Genomic DNA, 19712 nt, shown 5'->3' with positions numbered 1-19712 from the left:
TTAGTGTCTACGTGTGTGTGCAGAGGTTATTGTTGAGTTGGATTAGAAAAGGTAGTTAAAGGTGTTTTGTGAATATAGATATTGAATTATTGAGTTAAAAGATAAGAATATGTATTTGTACGTAAAAGGAAATGGAATCTTTGAAAAGAAAAAATGGAATTTACATATGTATACTTTGGGTATAAAATGTCACACTATACATGTATATCAATGTGGAGCATGCATGATCATATCTATCTATCTATCTATCTGTTTTGATTGTTTAGGATCTTTGGGATTTCTATTATGCTTTGTGCTCATCCACGTGTTAACAAACTTTTTAGGTACTTGGCTGGAAGAATGGTTTGGACTAGAAGTCTTTTACTTTCTTGGCCATGGGGCCTTTTATTTGTTGGCCGAGTGTCATGTATTCTATAAAAGTAAATCCCTTTGTTTATTTAGATTCAATATAAGTCTAAGGGCATTGTATTAGATTTTATGTATATATCATCATCACTTTCAAGAGAGAATGTTATTGTTTATTTACTAGTTGTGTTAGCATGTGTATGATATTATTGAAACAGGTAATAATATAAAGAATTTGGTAATGGATTCGGGTAATAAAAGTTAGGGCGTTATAATTGTTTTATTTGAAAAATAAGGGATGTGGCTGTCTGTTATGTCATTCGACAGAACCAAAGGTGGGGCGTTCGCCAATCAACAATGATAAATTAAAAATTACTATGGGTGTAATATAACTCCTCAAGAATTCAATTTGTTTGCACCATAAAATATTTTTTGTCAATTGTGGTATTCGCCATATAAATTGTTCAATTGGATTTCATTCTTCAATTCATTTAAATGAAGGTGATATTGTTGACACCATATTTTATAGTTTTGCCGATTGTGGCCTGTTGATTATTGCCAAGTTCGATTATGGTCTGTCGATTGAAATCATAGACTAATTTTTAAAGAATGACCTTGGCTACATTTGTTGTTATTATTATCCCTATCGACAGGCATGCTAACGTGGCTTAACGTGGCATGACGACATGTTAAATGGAAGGCTAAAAAAGTTAGCCATTATAGCCATTTGAAAGTTAGTTGCTGGAAACAAGGAATCAAGACTATGTCAAAGCACAAAATCTACAAAGTGTTTCCTATCAAACATGTGACTAGATGATGTTAAGGAAACCATGGCATGTTGAAGAAATCGTAAGTTTAGATTTTCTCTTTCTCTCTCTCTCTTTATTTCTATCTCTCTCAATCTCTTTCTTATGTAGTTGAACTTATAAATAAGCCAAGAGAGATATAAAGAAATAACACACAACACAACTCACACATCATGATATTAGGTGTAACTTCTGGTTAGTAATCAACTTAGCAATTCTAGGAGTAGATCAGTGATAGCTTCTCCCAACCTCTTTTCTGTCTATCAGTGTATTTTTTAAGTTTTTGTTCTTGTTTGAAGTTCATGCAATTTGTAGCAAGTGATCTTAGTTTGATTAATACAAATTTAGTTATGTTTCTCATATTTTTCTTTATTTAATTACCTCCAATTTTTTTTTTTGATCTGTTTAAGGCATACAACTCAACTACAAAGTCTGGTATATTTTCATTAGATAAACTTTAAGTTTTGTCTGTCGATTTTCTCAATTGATTGACCTTAACCAAAGAAATAAGTTTTGTCATGTCACAACTTTAATGTAGTGCAAATAATACGTGCCAACCAAAGATGATTACGCTAATGATTTGAATACACCAATCCTTTTGTCAATCTTTTTGAATTTGTTGAAGGCCTTATAGAGAGAGAGAGAGAGATAGCGCTCTAGAGATTTCCGATGACACTTCAACAACACTTAGGCGACCTCTTTTACACTTCTAAAATGTAGATCTACACTTCTAGAGTATAGAGATCGGACTTTTTATGTCTTATGTCCGAAATAGGGGTTTTGAGTGTTTATCCCCCGATTTTGACATAGATTTTTGGTTTTTTGACACTCATAATGGTTCCCTCTTCTCTTAAGCCTTCTGTCATACCATTGTAGGTGTTTTTCCTTTTCAACTCTAGCTTCTGACGGTGTTTGAAGTATGGTGACTGCAGTAGCAGAGTTGGACAGCAGTGACAGAGACAATGTCGACGGTGACGGCGAGTGTTGTTGCAGATCTTGCTTGGGCTGATGCAAATCTAGCTTTCCAAATCACATCAGATTAGTGATTTTTCCTAGATCGCAGTTGATTTTTTGGAAAATTTGTTTTTGTTGTTTGGTTGTTTGGTTGGCCCTCTAGGATCTTATTGTTTTTGTTTTACTCTGTAAGTTTGTTTTGTCTTAATACAACTGCTTTTCATCTTTCTAAAAAAATAAAAAAAAAAGGTTGTTGGATTTGTTGTTGCAAAACATTATTTGTTTCAAATCAATAATGATCTTTCATAACTTATTACATAAATTCTGATTATGTAACTAGCTGAGGAATTGAATCCCTAAGATCCTCATATTAGTTTATCAATGATTGATAAATTTATTAATAGAACTTAATAGGTAATAAATATCAAAAGTATGACCTATTAATAATTGTGAAAATTAGTTTAAGGTCCCTCTCCCATTTTTAATAATAGAAGAGATCCACAATATTATTTTATAATGTCTAAGATCCCTCAACTCCAGACACCCATATATCACAGAGAAATTTGATTTCCTCGAATCAAACTCCGTTCTGCACTTGGCCATCATCGAAGTTGAGAGCATGCTCCGCCCTCCGTTGTCGTCTAATCCTCTGCCGCTGTCTGATTATTCTCTTCCGCTGCCTTTGTTCATCGGAGCAAAGAAGAAATCGTGGAGTTTCCTCATGCACCATTGTCGAGAGAGCCCATCTCCTACGTCACTCATGTTCTCTCTGTTCTCTCTGTAATGGTGATTTTTTAGCATAGAGAGCTAATCAATCATCCATTCCATTCCATTCACAACCCAGTAGTTCCATTGATGTCAATTTCAATCCAAAATGTCGATCAACCAAACCTCTCACTACAACCCTCTCTTTTTAGATCAAAATTCTCAACTCTCCTCCGCCAATACACTCTCCCCACGAGAACCATCGTCCGCGGTCGTCTCAAGCTTGTCGAATGATGCAAAACAATCCAAGTCCACGCTCTCAACATAACCACCACCACCACTGCCAGAAAACCCAACAGCCACCACCACCGTGAAACATAGCCACACAATCAGCTCTATTTTGTCGAACTCCAATGAAAACATTTCAGTTTCAATGTCTGAAATAAAAGCTTGAAGAGATTTGAAAATCATAGAAATTTGTACAAACTAGAGAAATTTGTGCAAACCAGAGAAATTTCAGTTTTCTCTCGATTAAAATTTCTTTGGATTGATGTGTGAATGACCTCAAACATTATGAAAATATTGAATGCCTTTTATGCTATAAAAACTTAATACAAAAGATCCTAAGAAAAATCCCCATTAATAATTTACTCTTATTTTAATTGCTTTGCTAATTTAGGCCTTTATAATTTCGATTCATAGATTAATCATCTTCAACAAATCAATCAAATTAATTTAAGAGTTGTTACTTAATAATGCAATCAAATCTAGTAGTCCATTATTATTCTATATGATTGAGATAGAGTTTAGTTCTTTATTTTTTGTTTTTTTTGTTAACAATGGCCGATCAAATTTTGGAATAAAGATAAACATATTGAATTAATTTTATGCAATAATTCAGTCATTAGACCCATGGCTACAAGAAGCCGAAAACAAGAGATGGTCCACCGTTTGAAAAGTTACACAAAAATAAGGGCATAGTAAAAATAGTAAACAAGGCCAAACAGATTTAAGATTTTAGTTGTGTAATATAACAAAAAAGGGTCTGAGTCCTGAAATTAATCATGGTTATGAGAGAATATGAAAACAAACTCAAGTGAGTCCATGAGGATGAAGAAAAGCAGAACTGTTCAAAAATGGAGAAACCTGTTGGTAAAGGAGGGCAGTAACGCTGACTTCGAAAAGGGCGAAACGATTAGCCTATGGTCATACAGGGTTTCCCCATTTTCCTTCTAATTCTTGAATTTCAATTTCGCTCCCCACAACAAAGTCATGAATGTATATCAATTACAGAGACTACACATGCACCATTCGTCGCATCCAACCAACACATACTACAGAATGCAGAATACTCTATTGGGAGAATAAAATAGGCTGGGAAAAAAAAATGGACAAGTGAAAATTTCCATTTCATTGTACAGAGAGGAACAAACCTATTAGGAAATTTATTCACCCAAAAAAACTTATTAGGAAAAATGTGGGTGTTATTTTTGCTATGTCCAAGTTACTCAAAACGTAACAATCAAAAAACATAAAAGTAGACAGCTTCAGCATCGCCCTTGATACATCCGCTCACCTTCCTCGAAAACACAGGTAAAAGAAGACCTTCATGTCCTCGTTGCGCCTGCCATAACAAAGAAAAATCAAAATTTGTTTTAGAGCCTTCAACTATCATTCTACTCATAAGGTGTGGCAGAGTAGCAGCTATCATTTTTTTCTTTTTTCTTTTCCTTCATTTTCTAATCTCTTTGTTCAGACAAGTATATCAATATCTCACATTAATTTCACTACAATAATGATTTGTTAGCAATTAATCTGAATCTGTTGTGACAAGATCTACACAGGAAAAAGAAGAAAGTATCTTACTGCCTTAACTTTCACTATGACAATCATAATAAAAACATAGAACAATATATAGAAAAACCCTAATCACCAAATTGTAACAAAGGTACAAGAATGTCACAAAACTAAATAAGAAAAAATACATTGTTCACATCTGCAAATTTCCATCAAGAGAAATTAATTTAGTTGTTTACAGGAGACTACTAGAAATGCAGAATTCATTCGTAATGTCTGGAATCTGTAACAATATGAACTTTAAGGCTGTGTTTAGATCTAGGATTTGGGTAGGGTTTTGTGGAGGGAAAGGAAAATGTGAATGAAATATATGCTAAATTTTTTCTTCATTTCCCTTTCCTTTTCTTTTCCCTCCACAAATCCTTACCCAAATCGTAGTTACAAACACAGCCTTAGGCTCCTATGTCTGCAAGCAACCAAGACTAATTAACAACAGGTTTGTTAAAGAATAATTTTGAGGTGGCAATTCCTATTTATGGTGATGCAAGGTTCCCAAATTTCAATTTAGTGGATCTCTTTCTCTAGTCATGATCATGCCAAAGAAGGTATTTAGAATTCTGTGTCAGTCAGCTAAGTTTATGCCATGGTTAAGTGGGGAAAGAAGAGCACATACTTGAAAACAAGACTTGTGAAGTCTCAAGCCAGGAACAATAGTGATCAGGCGGTCCTAGTTGTCATTGATGACTCAACAAGATGAACTTCTTGGGGCAGGAGATTATATTTTATACCAAGCTCTTCAAAATATAATTTCATCTCCAAGACCAGTTCAGATTTCCTCCTGCTCTTCTCTCCATAGTTTTGAAAATTCATTGTATGACAAAAGAAGAGAGCCATCTTTATCTTGTTGACATTCTCAATTTCCTTCACCACCACACTGTGGTTAGGATGCCAGTGTTGGGAATTTTTCTCCAAATACCTGAACATGCAGGGATAATATGAGAAAAAGAATAACAGTTGAGTACTGATGATTTTAAAGAACAATTGTATGATTGTATCGCAGTGAATAAAAATTTCAACTCAAACTCCAGCCATCATGGATATCATTTCCCCGTATATGTCAAGGTTAGGTTTAGTTAGAGAAGCAGTCTAGTCTTTGTTGTTTTGTGTGAAACATTTGGTGGGTTTTCTGTCTTTCTTCACTCTTTCACAGCATGAAGTTTGTTTGATATTGACAATTATGAGTGTTTTTTTTTTTTTTTCAATGAAATGTTAAAACCCAGTGTGCTTTAATAGAAAGTCGTACAATTAGAAGCAATGATGCATTAGAAGATTATGGTAACACAAATGGAAATATAACTCAAAGAAATTCACACCAACACGTGGGATATTTTTACCCTAGAAATTCTCTCTTCATCAAGCATGTATTTGCCTTATTATAAATTCTCTTCAATAACTAGGTGAAGGAAGTTATTGAAGTCTATCAAAAAAACTCACTAATTTATGCTCCCTTTGGGTCTATGAATCCAATACAATAGTGAACCTCGATAAATGTTTGAATTTGAACCATAAATCCCTTCATTTCAAATATCTGATGCAATATCATATTAATTAATTCGTAGATTCTAAGTCTTAAACTAGCGCTGCCAAACAAAGTTAAAAAAGAAAAGAAAAGAAAAAGGACTAGCAAGGATCTAGTATTATTTGAGTCTGCAGGTGGTGTCACCAAATTGCTCTTGCACAATGGGTGATGTCAACTATCTCAATCAAGTAACATCTCCTCTAGCTTATGATACCTCTCCGTTTGTTTTAGGTTATAGGGGATGAGATTGGATTAGGATGGATGTAGGGTGGTCTACTAATATTGTGTTTGTTTGCAAAATGAGGAAGATGATTCACAATACCTTGGGACTATAATAGACCTCCATGAATGGGATTAGTAGTCCCCCATGGGAGATGGTGTTAAAAAAACAATCTCTTGGGATTAGAGGGGGATTTACTATTTTGCCCTCTATTATCCTATCTAATTTACTTACTCTACTTGATTAGTATGGTCCTTTCTCTATTAATTTTTTTTTATAATTATTCCACCATTTTTTACTCCAGCATTTTTTATATCAAAATAATTTAATATAAAAATAAATTTTAATATAAAAATATGATAGTATAATAATATTTATACTTAAAAAAAAAATAGTACCAAAATATATATATTTATGAAATATAATTTTTAATATTAAAATATAATTTTAATACAATTATAAAATATATTTTAAATATTAAAATATGTAATGCATTTATTAGTTGGTATAAGCCCAAATTTGATGGTAATGCAACAAGGGTATCTGTGAAATTTTACAATGGTTAATCCCACTCCTATCTCTTAAAATAGGGAGCTTCTATATGCACACACCATATCCCCTCTTCCCACATACTTAATGAGAGAGTGTGTTGAAAAGTTGTGTGTGAAAGATGTGTATAGAGAGAGAGAGTGGTGTGTGTAAATAGATACTCCCCTTAAAACAAACAGGAACTATTGCTATTCCACTGGTTATCAAACAAACACAATTTTTTTTAATCCCCTCCTTAGCAGCCCCTCACTAACTGTCCCACCCAACCTACCTCTGAAAACAAATGGATTTGGAGATATATCACTAATGATATCTAATGAGTAATGACGTCACATCCCACCAAATTTACATCATTTTAAATGGTGCAACGCTAGGAAATGATAAAAAGAAGAATTCAGGACTCAAAAATGGATATACAGACCAAGCCCTAGCATCTGAAATCTGAAGAGACATTAAAAGTGCCTTTTAGCTTGAATTACTAATATAAAAATAAGTACCTTTTATTTATACCATCAAGTCAAAAGAAGAAGAATAATGGCAGAGTCAACTAACCTCTTTATTTTATCTTTTAGAGCTCCAATCTTCTCCACCGGTGTTCTGAAATCAATAGAAAACTCGAAAGAATCACCCATATCCGGGCTTCTATAGAAATTGCTGATGGGCTTGGTAGCTAAAACTGAATTTGGATAGTATATCTTTTCATTATCGTATCTTAGGAAAATTGTTGTTAAAATATTCATCTCTTCAACTATCATCTGTAACATAACAATGTTTCAAACAGAGTTGGTTAACTCCGATATAAGCAAAGACCATGAGTGAGTTATTGAGCAAATCCAGTGTAAGTAAATATAATGAGCAAGTTACCTGAACACCATCTATGACACAGCGATCACCAACATCAAATGGATGCATCACAAATACAAATATGAGAGCTTCAAATATGTTTTTGCAAGTGTTTCCAAACATAAAAGCTGCCACTAGAAGCTGTGACGAGAGGAAGACAAGTATTTTTGTTGTTGCAATTTCCATCAAAAGAAGCCACACAATAATGATTACCACAGCAAGGATCCCTGTTACAAGTTTGTTTAATTGCTTCACAGCTGTTTTGGTATCAGCTAAAGCATGTGCAAGAGCTTTCCGACCTTTATAAACTTTCACCTACACAAGTAACAAGAACACAAATCTTCACCACTCCCACACCAATCAAAGAATTTTTTATTTTTCCTTTGTTACTTCTATTTTTTCTTTCTTTTCTTTTTTTGGTTAATGGACACACATCCACGCTCCAATTGAGACTTCACTTCCCCTTTTTAAGGTGACTAGAGATACCACTCAAGGTACCCCGCTGGTGGCAATAGTAACACTCTTCTACTTTTCAATGTAATCATGCATACATCAGGGATTTCTTAATACGCCTTATACTCATCAACTCTCTGAAAACCAAGTTCATTTTGAAGTATAACAGTTCCAGTTCGATGAATTAATGTCAACAACTTGATTGTCATACCTATTTAAACTGCAATGCAAACGCTTGCAGAAAATACAGTACGGGAATGATAGCAAATTTGGAATTGTGAAATCATGATTCCAGTCTCTAGATAAATAGTTGCAAACAAAGGGATGCAGACAAATAAATAATCAACTCCAAAAAAGGGGTTCTTACCACCCAGTCTGTCAAAGCTTTTCTGTCAATTATTCCAGTCTCCGACCCTTCAAACAGTGGAAACACAATATCCACCTCTTCCTTAATCATGAATCTCCTTAGGTCATCTTCGTAGATATACCTACGAATAATAATAATAAAAAAAATTTGGGAGAAAAAAAATTAAAATAAATACTAAAAAAAATAAAAGGACTACAGAAAGTAGATTTTTCTCACATGCAATCAGAATGAGCAACATTTTTGAAAATGTGATAGGCAGCAGCAATTGCTTCCATCTCATTGGTAATCTCCTTATCCGTCTGTTCACCACCTCCGTCATAAAAACTTTCATCAAGTGCATTGGAGATGGTGGATAGTCCCGTGTTTGATATCACATCAACCAACACCTTCATGGTCCACGCAGAAACTTTTTCTTGCTTCATTTTATAAAGCTTATTTACATCAATCACTTCTTTCGCTTTCCCTTCCTTTCCCTTCTTTTTTATTTGGAAACTTAGCTGACTAGTGCTGTTTACTCTCGCAATCATCTCTGCCGACTCCATAATTGGAGGCCCTGAAAGGGTCTGGAGAATGTATTGATGAAAGATTGATTCTTGAATCCTATCAAAGAATGTGTTGACGTGGAAAGATGATGCCAAAATCTTTAGAAGTAATGTCTTTAAAAGCCACAATAACGCCCCAATGAGCAGAGAAACAATAGTCCAAGTAACATAGTCCAAAATCCTAGTGGTCCTGGCTGATCGTTCCACCCCACTTTTGAACAACAAAACCCAAGTAAGAAGAACCAAACTTAGCCAGACACAGACCTGTACACTCTTCTTCAAACCGTGCACAAAATACAACACTTTCCTTTTGAACAAAAAGTTGCGTTCAATCAAGAAAACAAGAAAATGCATATACCACTTGGTAACCGACATGCCTGAAAAGGTTACCAATACAAGCACACACCATTTCCAAACCTCCAAACCCCAAAACATATAATGTTGCAACTTGTGGACAGTCAAGCTAGCCACCAAATTCCCCAAAATGCAAAAGAAAGCAACCCATTCAATCAGAACCTTCGTTTTCACCCTCTTGTACTTCAATTTACGTTGACTACTCACTTTCTTATAAATCTTTTCATCCTCATCCTCTTCTCCCACACCTCCCGGTGAAGCCATCAAAGGTGTTCTTGGGGTTATTGATACTGCCCTCATAGTTTCCTTGAGAGTACTACTAGTTGGTGTCATTTTGTTAATGGGTGATGCCCGGTTAGACAATATCTGATTAGGCGAAAATGAGCTATGTGCAGTTCTTTCTTGCATTGCTAAGCCTATTTCTTCAATCAAATTTGAATCAATAGGTACAGATTGTTCCCCAAATCGCGACTTGGGTTTGGAAAGCACTGACCTTGCCAGCGATTTTCGTCGAGTAAGGGCTTCAGTGTTGGTGTTGGGGATTCTCGGAGGCTTGTTTGGACTTGGATAGAAACGACCAATCTCTGGTGACCGACAGCTCATTGGGGGTAGTCCCATATTCGAATCGGCCGATACTTCGTGAGCAGAGTCCACACTGTTCCTAGGTTTTGAGTCTTCACCGGACATTACTATGACCACTTCAGGTCCGGCATGAGCGGGACCTGGACTAGTTTTCTTGTTCTCTGTCATGCTTATTTCCCCATATTTTGAAGCTTTTTGATTCCCATTCACACTCGTATCCATCTAAAAGCCACCCTGCCATATGATATTCAACACCAAAGAATGTCTTCATATCTGGGTTTTCAAATCAAGTCAAGAGATCCAATCCCATTCACATAATAGTATATAAGCAAGCTGTGCATTATTTATTATTATTACTTTTATCTTTTCATTTTTGAATTGGAAAGCCTTTTTTTTGATCTCCAAAAAGAAGAGAAAAATATAAAAATAAATAAGACAATAATCTGGTACCTAGCGTTCCTCATGTATATCAGTGTTACAGAAATATCTTATTTTACCATTGGGATTTATAGAAAATAATTAAAGAAAGAAGAGAAGAAAAGAAAAGTAAAGAAAGGAAAAGAAAGGAAGAAACTCTGTACATATATATATATATATATATATATATAAATGATAGCAAGAAAAGGAAGATCCATTTGATAAATTTTTGGGAGAAAGTGTAGCGATTTTCTGGGATTGGTAGTAATGGGAAAAGGGTCTAATTTTAGTAGAGCATTGATTCCAAAAGCAATTACTTTGTACTATATTTGTATACTTTCTACCTACCTACTAAAGATGTCATTAAAATATATGAAAGTAGCTATTTTTCAGCTTGAATAAAATTGACCCAGATCAGAACTGAGTTGTTTGCTGATTCTTTAAAATAAAAGAAATCAGTTTCACTCCACAGACATAGAGAGAGAGACAGAGAGAGAGATTTATGAGAAAAAACAGAGGGTAAGTGAATGGGTTTATAATTACCGGAAAATGAGTCGTCGGTGGGCTTTAGATTAGATTAGAGCCCCACAGTGCTCTACTACTGGTTATGGTTTTGAAGTAGAAAAGCTCTGCTACTGACAAGGGTATTCAGAAAAATTTCTACAGATATTATAAAATGTACTTTAAACAAGGCTCAAAGGTGGATTGTTTGTTTTTTAAGAAATGGATGCTGGATGATCAGGAATATAAAGGCTAATTTTTTAAAGGTGGTAGGTTATATAAAGTATATAATATGATGGGATACACTAGGGCTACCTGGGTTGTCACTATACACATCAGTGAGCGAGAGAGGAAGATGGTCCCCGTACACACTTCGAGAAAGTGGAGGGAGTTGGCGGCCATGTTTGAAATGAGGAATTGGGATCCTGCGGTATCTTGGACTGTTTGTTACAGTATTTGGGTGGTTCCAGTGTATTTTGATTTGAGAGTTTGTGTTAGTTTGTTAAGTATAGTTTTTATTTATAATTTATTAGATAGAAATAATGATAAATGATTGTTTTGGGTGTCCTAAATAAGTGTACTTTTAATTTTTTGAATTAAAAAATTGAGAAAAAAATATAGTTGTTTGAGATAATTTTTTGACTTTATATGAAAAAAATGTGTATTAAAAAATTGTATAAATTAGTGTATAAGAGAAGATTGTGAGGAAATAGACGGTACGGTGAGGAAATAGGCGGACAACGTGCGCTGAGTGTACTTGGGATATGATTCCCTGCTTTTCGTGTATTGAATTGGAGGTGTTGTTTAGTCCTTGGGGGCCACCACGGGTCTCGTTTTGCTAATCAAAACCGATCAATGTGTAGAACTCGTCGAGTACTATATGCTTGTAAAAAATCACATTGATCGAATATCGATAACTATCTAATCGAATTAGTTTTTTTTTCAACCGTTAACTGTAATATTTTTGGTTGCATTTGGTAGAATTTTCTAAATATAATTTGAGAATAGAGTTGTATTTTGAGTTAGTAAGTTTTGGAATTATGATTTGAGTGTGAAAATTTTGTTTGATGAATGAATTTTTAAAAGAATTTTGAATTGAGTGGGAAATTTTTAATGTGACATATAATATTTGATACAAAAACTTACAATTCATAACCAAATACACAATTCAAAATTTTATTAAAACTCATAAACTTTTTTAAAAATTTTGGAAAATATTTTTTATTGAATATATAAAAATTAATATGTGTCGAATGCAAAAATAAAAATAAAAAATTGCACCGTTCTGTTCAACCAGCTGGACGATCGGTGGGACGTTCAGTAAGACGTCTGGTGGGATGACCGATTAATCCAAATTTTTCCGCCTTCGACTGAGTTTTCAAAAGTGAGTGTGGAATTAATTTTTAAAAACCACAACCAAACACCGGCACCGTTTGGGAAGGTGGGTTGGAGGCTTTTTTGGCTATTTTAGCCACAAAAAACAAAATAGGCTATTTTAGCCATAACAAACAAAACATCACATCCAACCTATAATCATTACATTCTTCTCTCACAAAAAAACTCAAAAAAGCCAAAAAGCCAAAAAGTCCTTCCCAAACCAAGCTTTTAAGCCCAGGCTAAAATAGCCAAAAAAGTCAAAAAGCCAAAAAGCCAACCCACTTCCCAAACGGAGGCACCATATGCAAACTAAGAGCTGAAATCACAATTCTAAAGCTCTTCTAAACTGAGCTTTTAACTTCTACTTTTTAATCATCAACTTTTAACTTAAAAAAGACTCAGCCAAACAGGGCTTTCTCATATAGCAAATTGTGGTATTTTGTAGAGACTCTTCTCTTTTGATAATTTAAATCATTGATATTATATTATTTATTAAGTAAGTTATTTATATAAAAAAAACTAAATTAATCAAATACCTATAATCTTAAAACAAGAGTTTATTTATTTTTAAATGGTTAATAAAATTTTGATTTTTTTTATAAATAATTAAAACCTAGTTAATGAGTTACAAATATTCGATTAATTTAATTATTTTACATAAATAATATTTTCGATATATCTTATAATATGAACTGTTGAGATTATTAATAAATATAAAGTCTCATTATAAGTCACAGTATATTGCAATGCTTTCAAGGCACAAAAGCATCCAAGGTCCTTCAAATGAAGGCTGATGCACATGCTCCATTTCAGTAGTTCCACTAACACTCGTTTGGATGGAAGGATTCGGTTAGAAAAAAAAAAGAAAAGAAATTGGGGAAATAGAAATTTTTTTTATTTGTTTGAATGGTTAAATATGTAAAAAATTATGAGAAAAAAAACTTTCATCAAAGTTGTGTTTTATTTCTCACCAAAAATAGTGAAATTTTGTGAGAAAAAAATGAATTTAATGAAATTTTTAAAAATATCAAAATTACCCTATAGTGGAAGAAGTTGAAAAAATAATTTATCAATATGAAATGTTATTTTCGTAAAATAAAATAAAACATTTATTTATTTTTTCTCTTATTTACTCTATCCAAATAAGATAGGTGAAAAATCATATTCAATTCTCTTTTATTTGTTCAAACACAATAATGAAAAATCATAATTATTTCCTCTCTTCTCACATAGGTGGAAAACTATATAATTTTTTTTTTTTTCTTTTCTCACTTTACAATCCAAACATAGTGTAAAATTTATCATTAAAAATTAGGAAAAAAGTCCAGTTGAAGGCATAGGTTTGACACATAATTATAAATCAGTTGCAAATTTTATCAATATAATAATTATAATTATAATTTTTTTTTATGAATCTGTAATAAGTTTTTGAAATTGTCATTGATTGGTAATTTCTCCTAAAAATTATCAGATAAATCACGATGGTTACAAGGCTTTTATCAGACCTGTTCATATAGTACCTAATATTTAGAGCTATTTTGGCAACAATTTATTTTATTCAAAAAGTGAATACAAAAAAAAAAAGGGTTAAACTTTTATTTTTTTATTTTTTATACGTCTTTTTATAAAATAAATTAAAAAATCAATTTAAATAACTAATATCAAGTAATTTTATGAGACGTGCCATAATTCGGATCTTTTGGGTTTATTATGATCGTGTACTATTTCTTTGTTAGCCTTCGTTTGCCAATATTTTTTTTAGTTGGCTTTTTAATTGTTTTGACTTTTTTAGTTTAAGATTTTTTTATTCGTTTGATATTTTTGATTGGCTTTTTTGATTTTTTAGCTTTGAAATGATAGATTTTTTGTCTTTTTTGTGATTTTTGACTTTTTGTATTTTTTGACTTTTTTTTTTTCATTTTATGATTATTTAGCCTAACTCAAGACCAAACAATCCCTTATTATTATTTTATTATTTTTAAGTTCATATAATTATTAGATCTTTTATTAGGAAGATTTATCTATTTATTTTAGGGAGATTCGGTGGAAAATCCCTCCGCATAAGTTTCAACGGCATAAGGACATTGACAAAGGAAATTTTTACAAAAGTCCTTTAATATTAGAATATAATATTTTTAATCCAAATTACTCTTAGGGCGTGTTTGATTGGAAGGATTAAAGTATGAGATTAGGATTATTAATCCGTGGGCCCAATCATCCTATGTTTGTTTTGACATTTTGGTTTAGGATTATTAATCCAATGGATAATTAATCCAACAAATTTGTAAGATTATTAGTAATGGGGTAAGGATGGAATAGTTAATACCACACTAATTTAATAGGATTATTAATGCTTCACTATTAGTGTTGTGAATCAAACATAGCCTTATAGTTATTAGTGCGCTGGATTCATCAAGCGTTCAACGAAAATTTCATTTGAAAATTATTTTAAACCTTTAAAATGTCATAACTTTTAATTTACATATCTATTTTTAATGAAATTATTAATTTTGAAATACTCTCATCAGGATTTATTCAATAAAATTTAGGTTAATTATGAAATTTTTTAAAAAATAATTAAATTTTTACCGTCAAAATTAACATAAACAGTAAAATTTAATTTTATTTTATTTTCATAATAAAATTTTACTCTGATTGACAGTAAAATTTGCTCTATTTCACAAATAAATCAAAATGGGTAAATTGGTTAGTACAAACATAGGTAGTGTTTGGTAGAGTTTTGTAAATGTGATTTGAGAGTATGAGTTGTATTTTGAGTTTGCGTGTTGTGGAATTATCATTTGAGTGTAGAAAATTTGTTTGGTAAAGAGTTTTGAAAATAGTTTTGAAAAGAATTTTGATTTGAGTGGAGAATTGTTGATGTGACATTTGATATTTGATACAAAAATTTACAACTCATAACTAAACATACAACTCAAAATTATTTTAAAGCACATAAAAAATTTTAAAAATTTGAGAAAATAATTTTTTCGATTATATAAAAATTAACATATCAATTGCAATAAAAAAAAAAATCACTATTCCGGTCAACCGGCCAGACGTCCCGTTAGCAAAAATTTTGAAAAAAAAAATCTGAAAAGCACGACTGCTACACATAACTCTACAAAGTTTTGAAAATGTATTTTCAAAACACATTCTAAACACCATACTGAAAACACAGTGTAGAACTAACTTTTGAAAACACAAACAAACAGATTTGCGCTCTCTGTCATGCTCACAAGAAAAAACTATTTTATTGGGGTTTATGCATTAACAATTGTAAGCGTGTCCTTTTCACATTACAAGTTTTGAAGGAGCGACTTCTGGTCAAATTTTTCTATGAGGAAATGTGAATCAATTTAGTTCTAGGAGTTTTTTTTATAAGATAATTGGTTCTTTTTGTTTTGAAAAGTTATATTTATTTAATTTGGCGTCATTTGAGTTTAAGTGAATATTCTTTTGTGATTCATTTTTTTTAATTTTTTAATTTATTTTTGAGATGAGAATGGGACTGTGAGGCGTGAAAGATTCTTTTTTGGGGGATTGATAGTTGAAATATTGATTGTCGAGCGTGAAATTCTTGTGTGTTACATTAGAATATTATATTTAGAAAAAAGTAAGAAATTTTTGTGTGTTACATTGGTTGAAATGTTTCGTTTGGAAAAAATATACTGTAGAGTTTTTTGAGAATGTTACATTGTTACGTTTAAGAAAAATATATTAAGGAATTTTTTAGTATGTTACATTGGAGTGTTACATTTGAAAAAAGTACACTAAGGAGTTTTTGTATGTTACATTAATTAGAGTGTTATGTTTAGGAAAAGTATACTAAAAAGTTTTTTTAGTATGCTACAGTGGAGTGTTACATTTATTAAAAAGTATATTAAGAAGTTTTTGTGAGTTACATTAATTGAAATATTACGTTTGGAAAGAGTATATTAAAGAGTTTTTTTGAAACGTTATGTTGTTACGTTTGAAAAAAATATATTAAGAAGTTTTAGTGTGTTACATTGAAGTGTTACGTTTTAAAAAAATACATTAAAGAGTTTTTTTTTTAAATATTACGTTTAGTAATTTCAATATTACGAGAAAACCTACATCTGCCTCTTAACACAAAACACATGCACATTTATACTTTAATACTTTATGTAATTCCCATTAGAATTAGACCTTTAAATCTATAAGAAAAAAAAAGGAGAATCAAACAATTTATAAAATTAATATTTGAGATTTATATTGGTGCTCCACCTCTTTTATTGTTGGTTGGGTATATTGTCAATGCAAAATTTCTCAAAAAATAAAATAATTACTTGTATTTTCACATATTTTTTTGACCCTACTAAAATGTGTGTGCAGGATTAACTTTTTTTTTTAGCATTTTTTTTTTGAGATTTTTTATTTTTCTTTTAAAGTTAAAAAAGATACTAATGCGTTTAAAAAATTATAAATTAATTTTTTATGAGTTAAAATAAGAATCAACATGATTTGATTTGGTTTGATTTAGAAGTAAATCAAAATCAAATTATCATCTACCGTTTTAAAAAATTTGGAACCAAATGAAATCATAAAAATCTTAAAATTATATCAGACCAATTCAATAAAAGACGGTTCGATTTGAAACCTACAATTTTAAAACCTTATTATTATTTACAACATGATCAAATTTATTCAAATATTAAGCAATGTACTGTTATTTTATAAATAATAATGGTTAAATAATTGTTTAGAACTAATTCTACTATTATATAAGAATTAAATATGGTAGAAAGAATAGAACATTGACAGTTTATGTATAAAAATATATAAATCATCTAATTCGGTTCCATAAAATTCTATAATTATAAAATTACGAACCGAATTATTAAGTATGATTTGCCAATTTCAAGAATCAGGACCAAAATGTGCATTGAGAAAATCAAACCAAATTATGCAATTTAATATAAATCAGACCGGTTTGCGTTTTTTTACTCCATACTGAAGAAAAGAATTGATGTGATATTTAATTTTTTTAAATCAATGATAAATAACTTTGTGACTTTTAATTCGAATTAAAATATAGTTGAACTAAATAATTTTATTTAAAAGTTAATTTTTGAACTAAATAATTTTATTTGAAAATTGATTTTTTTTTAAAAAAAAACAACAAAAAAAACATGTGCATTGAAAAGAAACCAAGTGTAGAAATAGAAGCTCCTGTTGTTTTTGTGCTTTGCGTGACCAAAAACACCCAATCTATTAAGCAATGGTAACTAAGGCATTTGACATAATGATTGCGTAGAACTCTTTATAGTGTGAGATCTTGAATTTGATATCCGTATAGTGATATTTATTTCTCCCCCTATTATGGAGTTTGTTTAGTGGTTGTTGGGCTTGAGATTTGTGAGCTTGGTTAGTTGGTTAAGGGTGATTGTGTTTGCACCCAAATAATAATTCAGTTCGCCTAACTAAAATTTTGAAATTTTTACTTCTATTATACCCATGTAAATTTATAATAAGGACAATACACATTAAATCTTAAAATAAAATTTTTTCCCCTCATGATACACCAAAATCACTGATGCGTATTCTTCATATTCAAGTATTTTCATCTTTTTTCGCAAATTTCAATTATTTTCTTTTCATTTTCTTCCTTACTCCAAGACTTCAATTCACCCAACCAAAACTCACCATTATCATCAACATCATTGTTTCTTCTCCTTTCTCTCCATAAACCCACAAACCTTCTCTCTCTCTCTCTCTTAATTTCCTTCTCCATTTTCTCTCTCTACAAACCCACAAACCTTTTCTATCTTCAATCTGCGATTGGAATGGATTCTTTTAACAATAAATTTCAACAAAAATTGATAAATATATCTAGAGATATAATCGGTCTAGTATGGTCAATATTTAGGTAAAACTTTTCACCGAACCAATAATATCAGTTTTATAATTTTACACACCGAGACAAACTGTTTCTTCCATCAAATCACATCAAACTAAACCGATTGAAACAATTCAGTTCGGTGCAGTTTAATCAGTTTAGGATCTTTGAAACTTAAATCACTTTTTAGTATAGTTACTAATATATATAAAAACATTAAATTAGTTATTTGTGTGAGGCCCCTGAAAATTTTACTTTCTTAAAAGTCCCTAACTTTTAAATTATTTCCATGAAGTCTCTCAGCTTCTTAATTAATTGCAATTTTAACCCTAGGATCAAAATACATGCACCAAACCCTAATCGATTTCAGTAGCTTAGGAATCATTTCTAATATCTTAATACTGATTAATTGACTTCCTAAATATGGAATTACCAATTGAAAACCCTAGGTTTTTTTCATTTTTATCATGTTTGTCGGTTGATCGCCTTTTTAGTCGAAACAAGAAATCCAAACCGAATTAGATTCTCTAACCATAATTTAGTTTAATTCTATACTAAAATGAATGTTGCAACTTATAAATTAAACCCAAAGCCCTCACATTTTTATTAAATCACTAATTGACCCTGAACAAGTACTATTATATATATGCACACGTGTACCTTAAAACTTATTTTATACACCATTTGTTGCAATTTCCAACATTTGTACACAAGAAAAAAATAAATTAATTCCCTCAAATCATCATCATGTGGCCGGCCACCCTAGAGGAACTCTTTGTTGTGTACTTTTTGGAACAAGAATGGTTGATTTCATGAAGAATTTTGACTAAATTCCCTAAATCATGGAGATATGTTTGTACTAATTTTCAACCTAGTTCTGTCTTGACCAAACTAGGACTAAATCATGTTCCAAGTTATAATTAATCTTCATAATCAACCTCCATTTCATTCCATTTCATCTAATTCCAACCAAGGGATTTTTAGACTTTGCACAATAATTTTTTTTTTTTTTTTCTATAAATAGGACCTCTTCCCAAGCATTTTTACACATCAAACACACCCACACACACATACATATTTCGGCTAGAGAGAGAGAGAGAGAGAGAGAGAGAGAGAGAGAGGAAAGGAAGAGAACCTTGGTGGAGGAGGAGGAAAGGAAAGGCAAGGCAAGGCAAGGCAAAACATGTCCATTTTAGCAAAGCCAGTTATTGAGTAAGCCACAATACAACTCCCTCTTTTATTTTTGTTTTTCAAATACATGTTATTAGAGATTTAATATAATATTTTCAGATTTGTTGTAATGGTGTTCATGTGACCAAAGTTGATGAATTGGGCTTTAATCCTTCTTTTATTCATATTTTCCCTTAGTAGATGCAAAACTACGCCTGCGTTTGGTTGTGTTTTGTAAATATGATTTGAGAGTATGAGTTGTATTTTGAGTTTGTGAGTTGTAGAATTATG

At 31.5% G+C, this 19712-nt stretch overlaps 1 protein-coding gene across 1 annotated transcript; it reads right to left on the bottom strand.

Annotated features, from left to right (window-relative positions):
- Nucleotides 1-4185: 4185 nt before the first annotated feature.
- LOC114275513 (mechanosensitive ion channel protein 10) lies at nt 4186-11272 on the bottom strand. Its single transcript, XM_028217555.2, has 7 exons — nt 11057-11272; nt 8835-10330; nt 8619-8739; nt 7820-8113; nt 7508-7710; nt 5281-5583; nt 4186-4434 (listed from the first exon to the last, which is right to left on the bottom strand). Exons 2-6 carry the CDS (start codon nt 10316-10318, stop codon nt 5325-5327), a joined length of 2361 nt encoding a protein of 786 aa, XP_028073356.2. The 5' UTR covers nt 10319-10330; nt 11057-11272; the 3' UTR covers nt 4186-4434; nt 5281-5324.
- Nucleotides 11273-19712: the final 8440 nt, after the last annotated feature.

The sequence above is a fragment of the Camellia sinensis genome, chromosome 10 (assembly GCF_055761805.1).
Source record: "Camellia sinensis isolate YWXY chromosome 10, ASM5576180v1, whole genome shotgun sequence".
Taxonomy (NCBI): domain Eukaryota; kingdom Viridiplantae; phylum Streptophyta; class Magnoliopsida; order Ericales; family Theaceae; genus Camellia; species Camellia sinensis.
The sequence above is the reverse complement of the archived record's forward strand: the minus strand, read 5'-3'. Positions and strand labels throughout refer to the sequence as shown.

Excerpts from the sequence above, each read along its gene's own strand:
- LOC114275513 (XM_028217555.2), bottom strand. The coding sequence starts at position 10,318 with ATGGATACGAGTGTGAATGGGAATCAAAAAGCTTCAAAATATGGGGAA. Across the intron at positions 8,114-8,618 it reads AAGCTTTGACAGACTGGGTG|GTGAAAGTTTATAAAGGTCG; the intron begins GTAAGAACCCCT and ends TTACTTGTGTAG. Across the intron at positions 7,711-7,819 it reads GTGTCATAGATGGTGTTCAG|ATGATAGTTGAAGAGATGAA; the intron begins GTAACTTGCTCA and ends GTTATGTTACAG.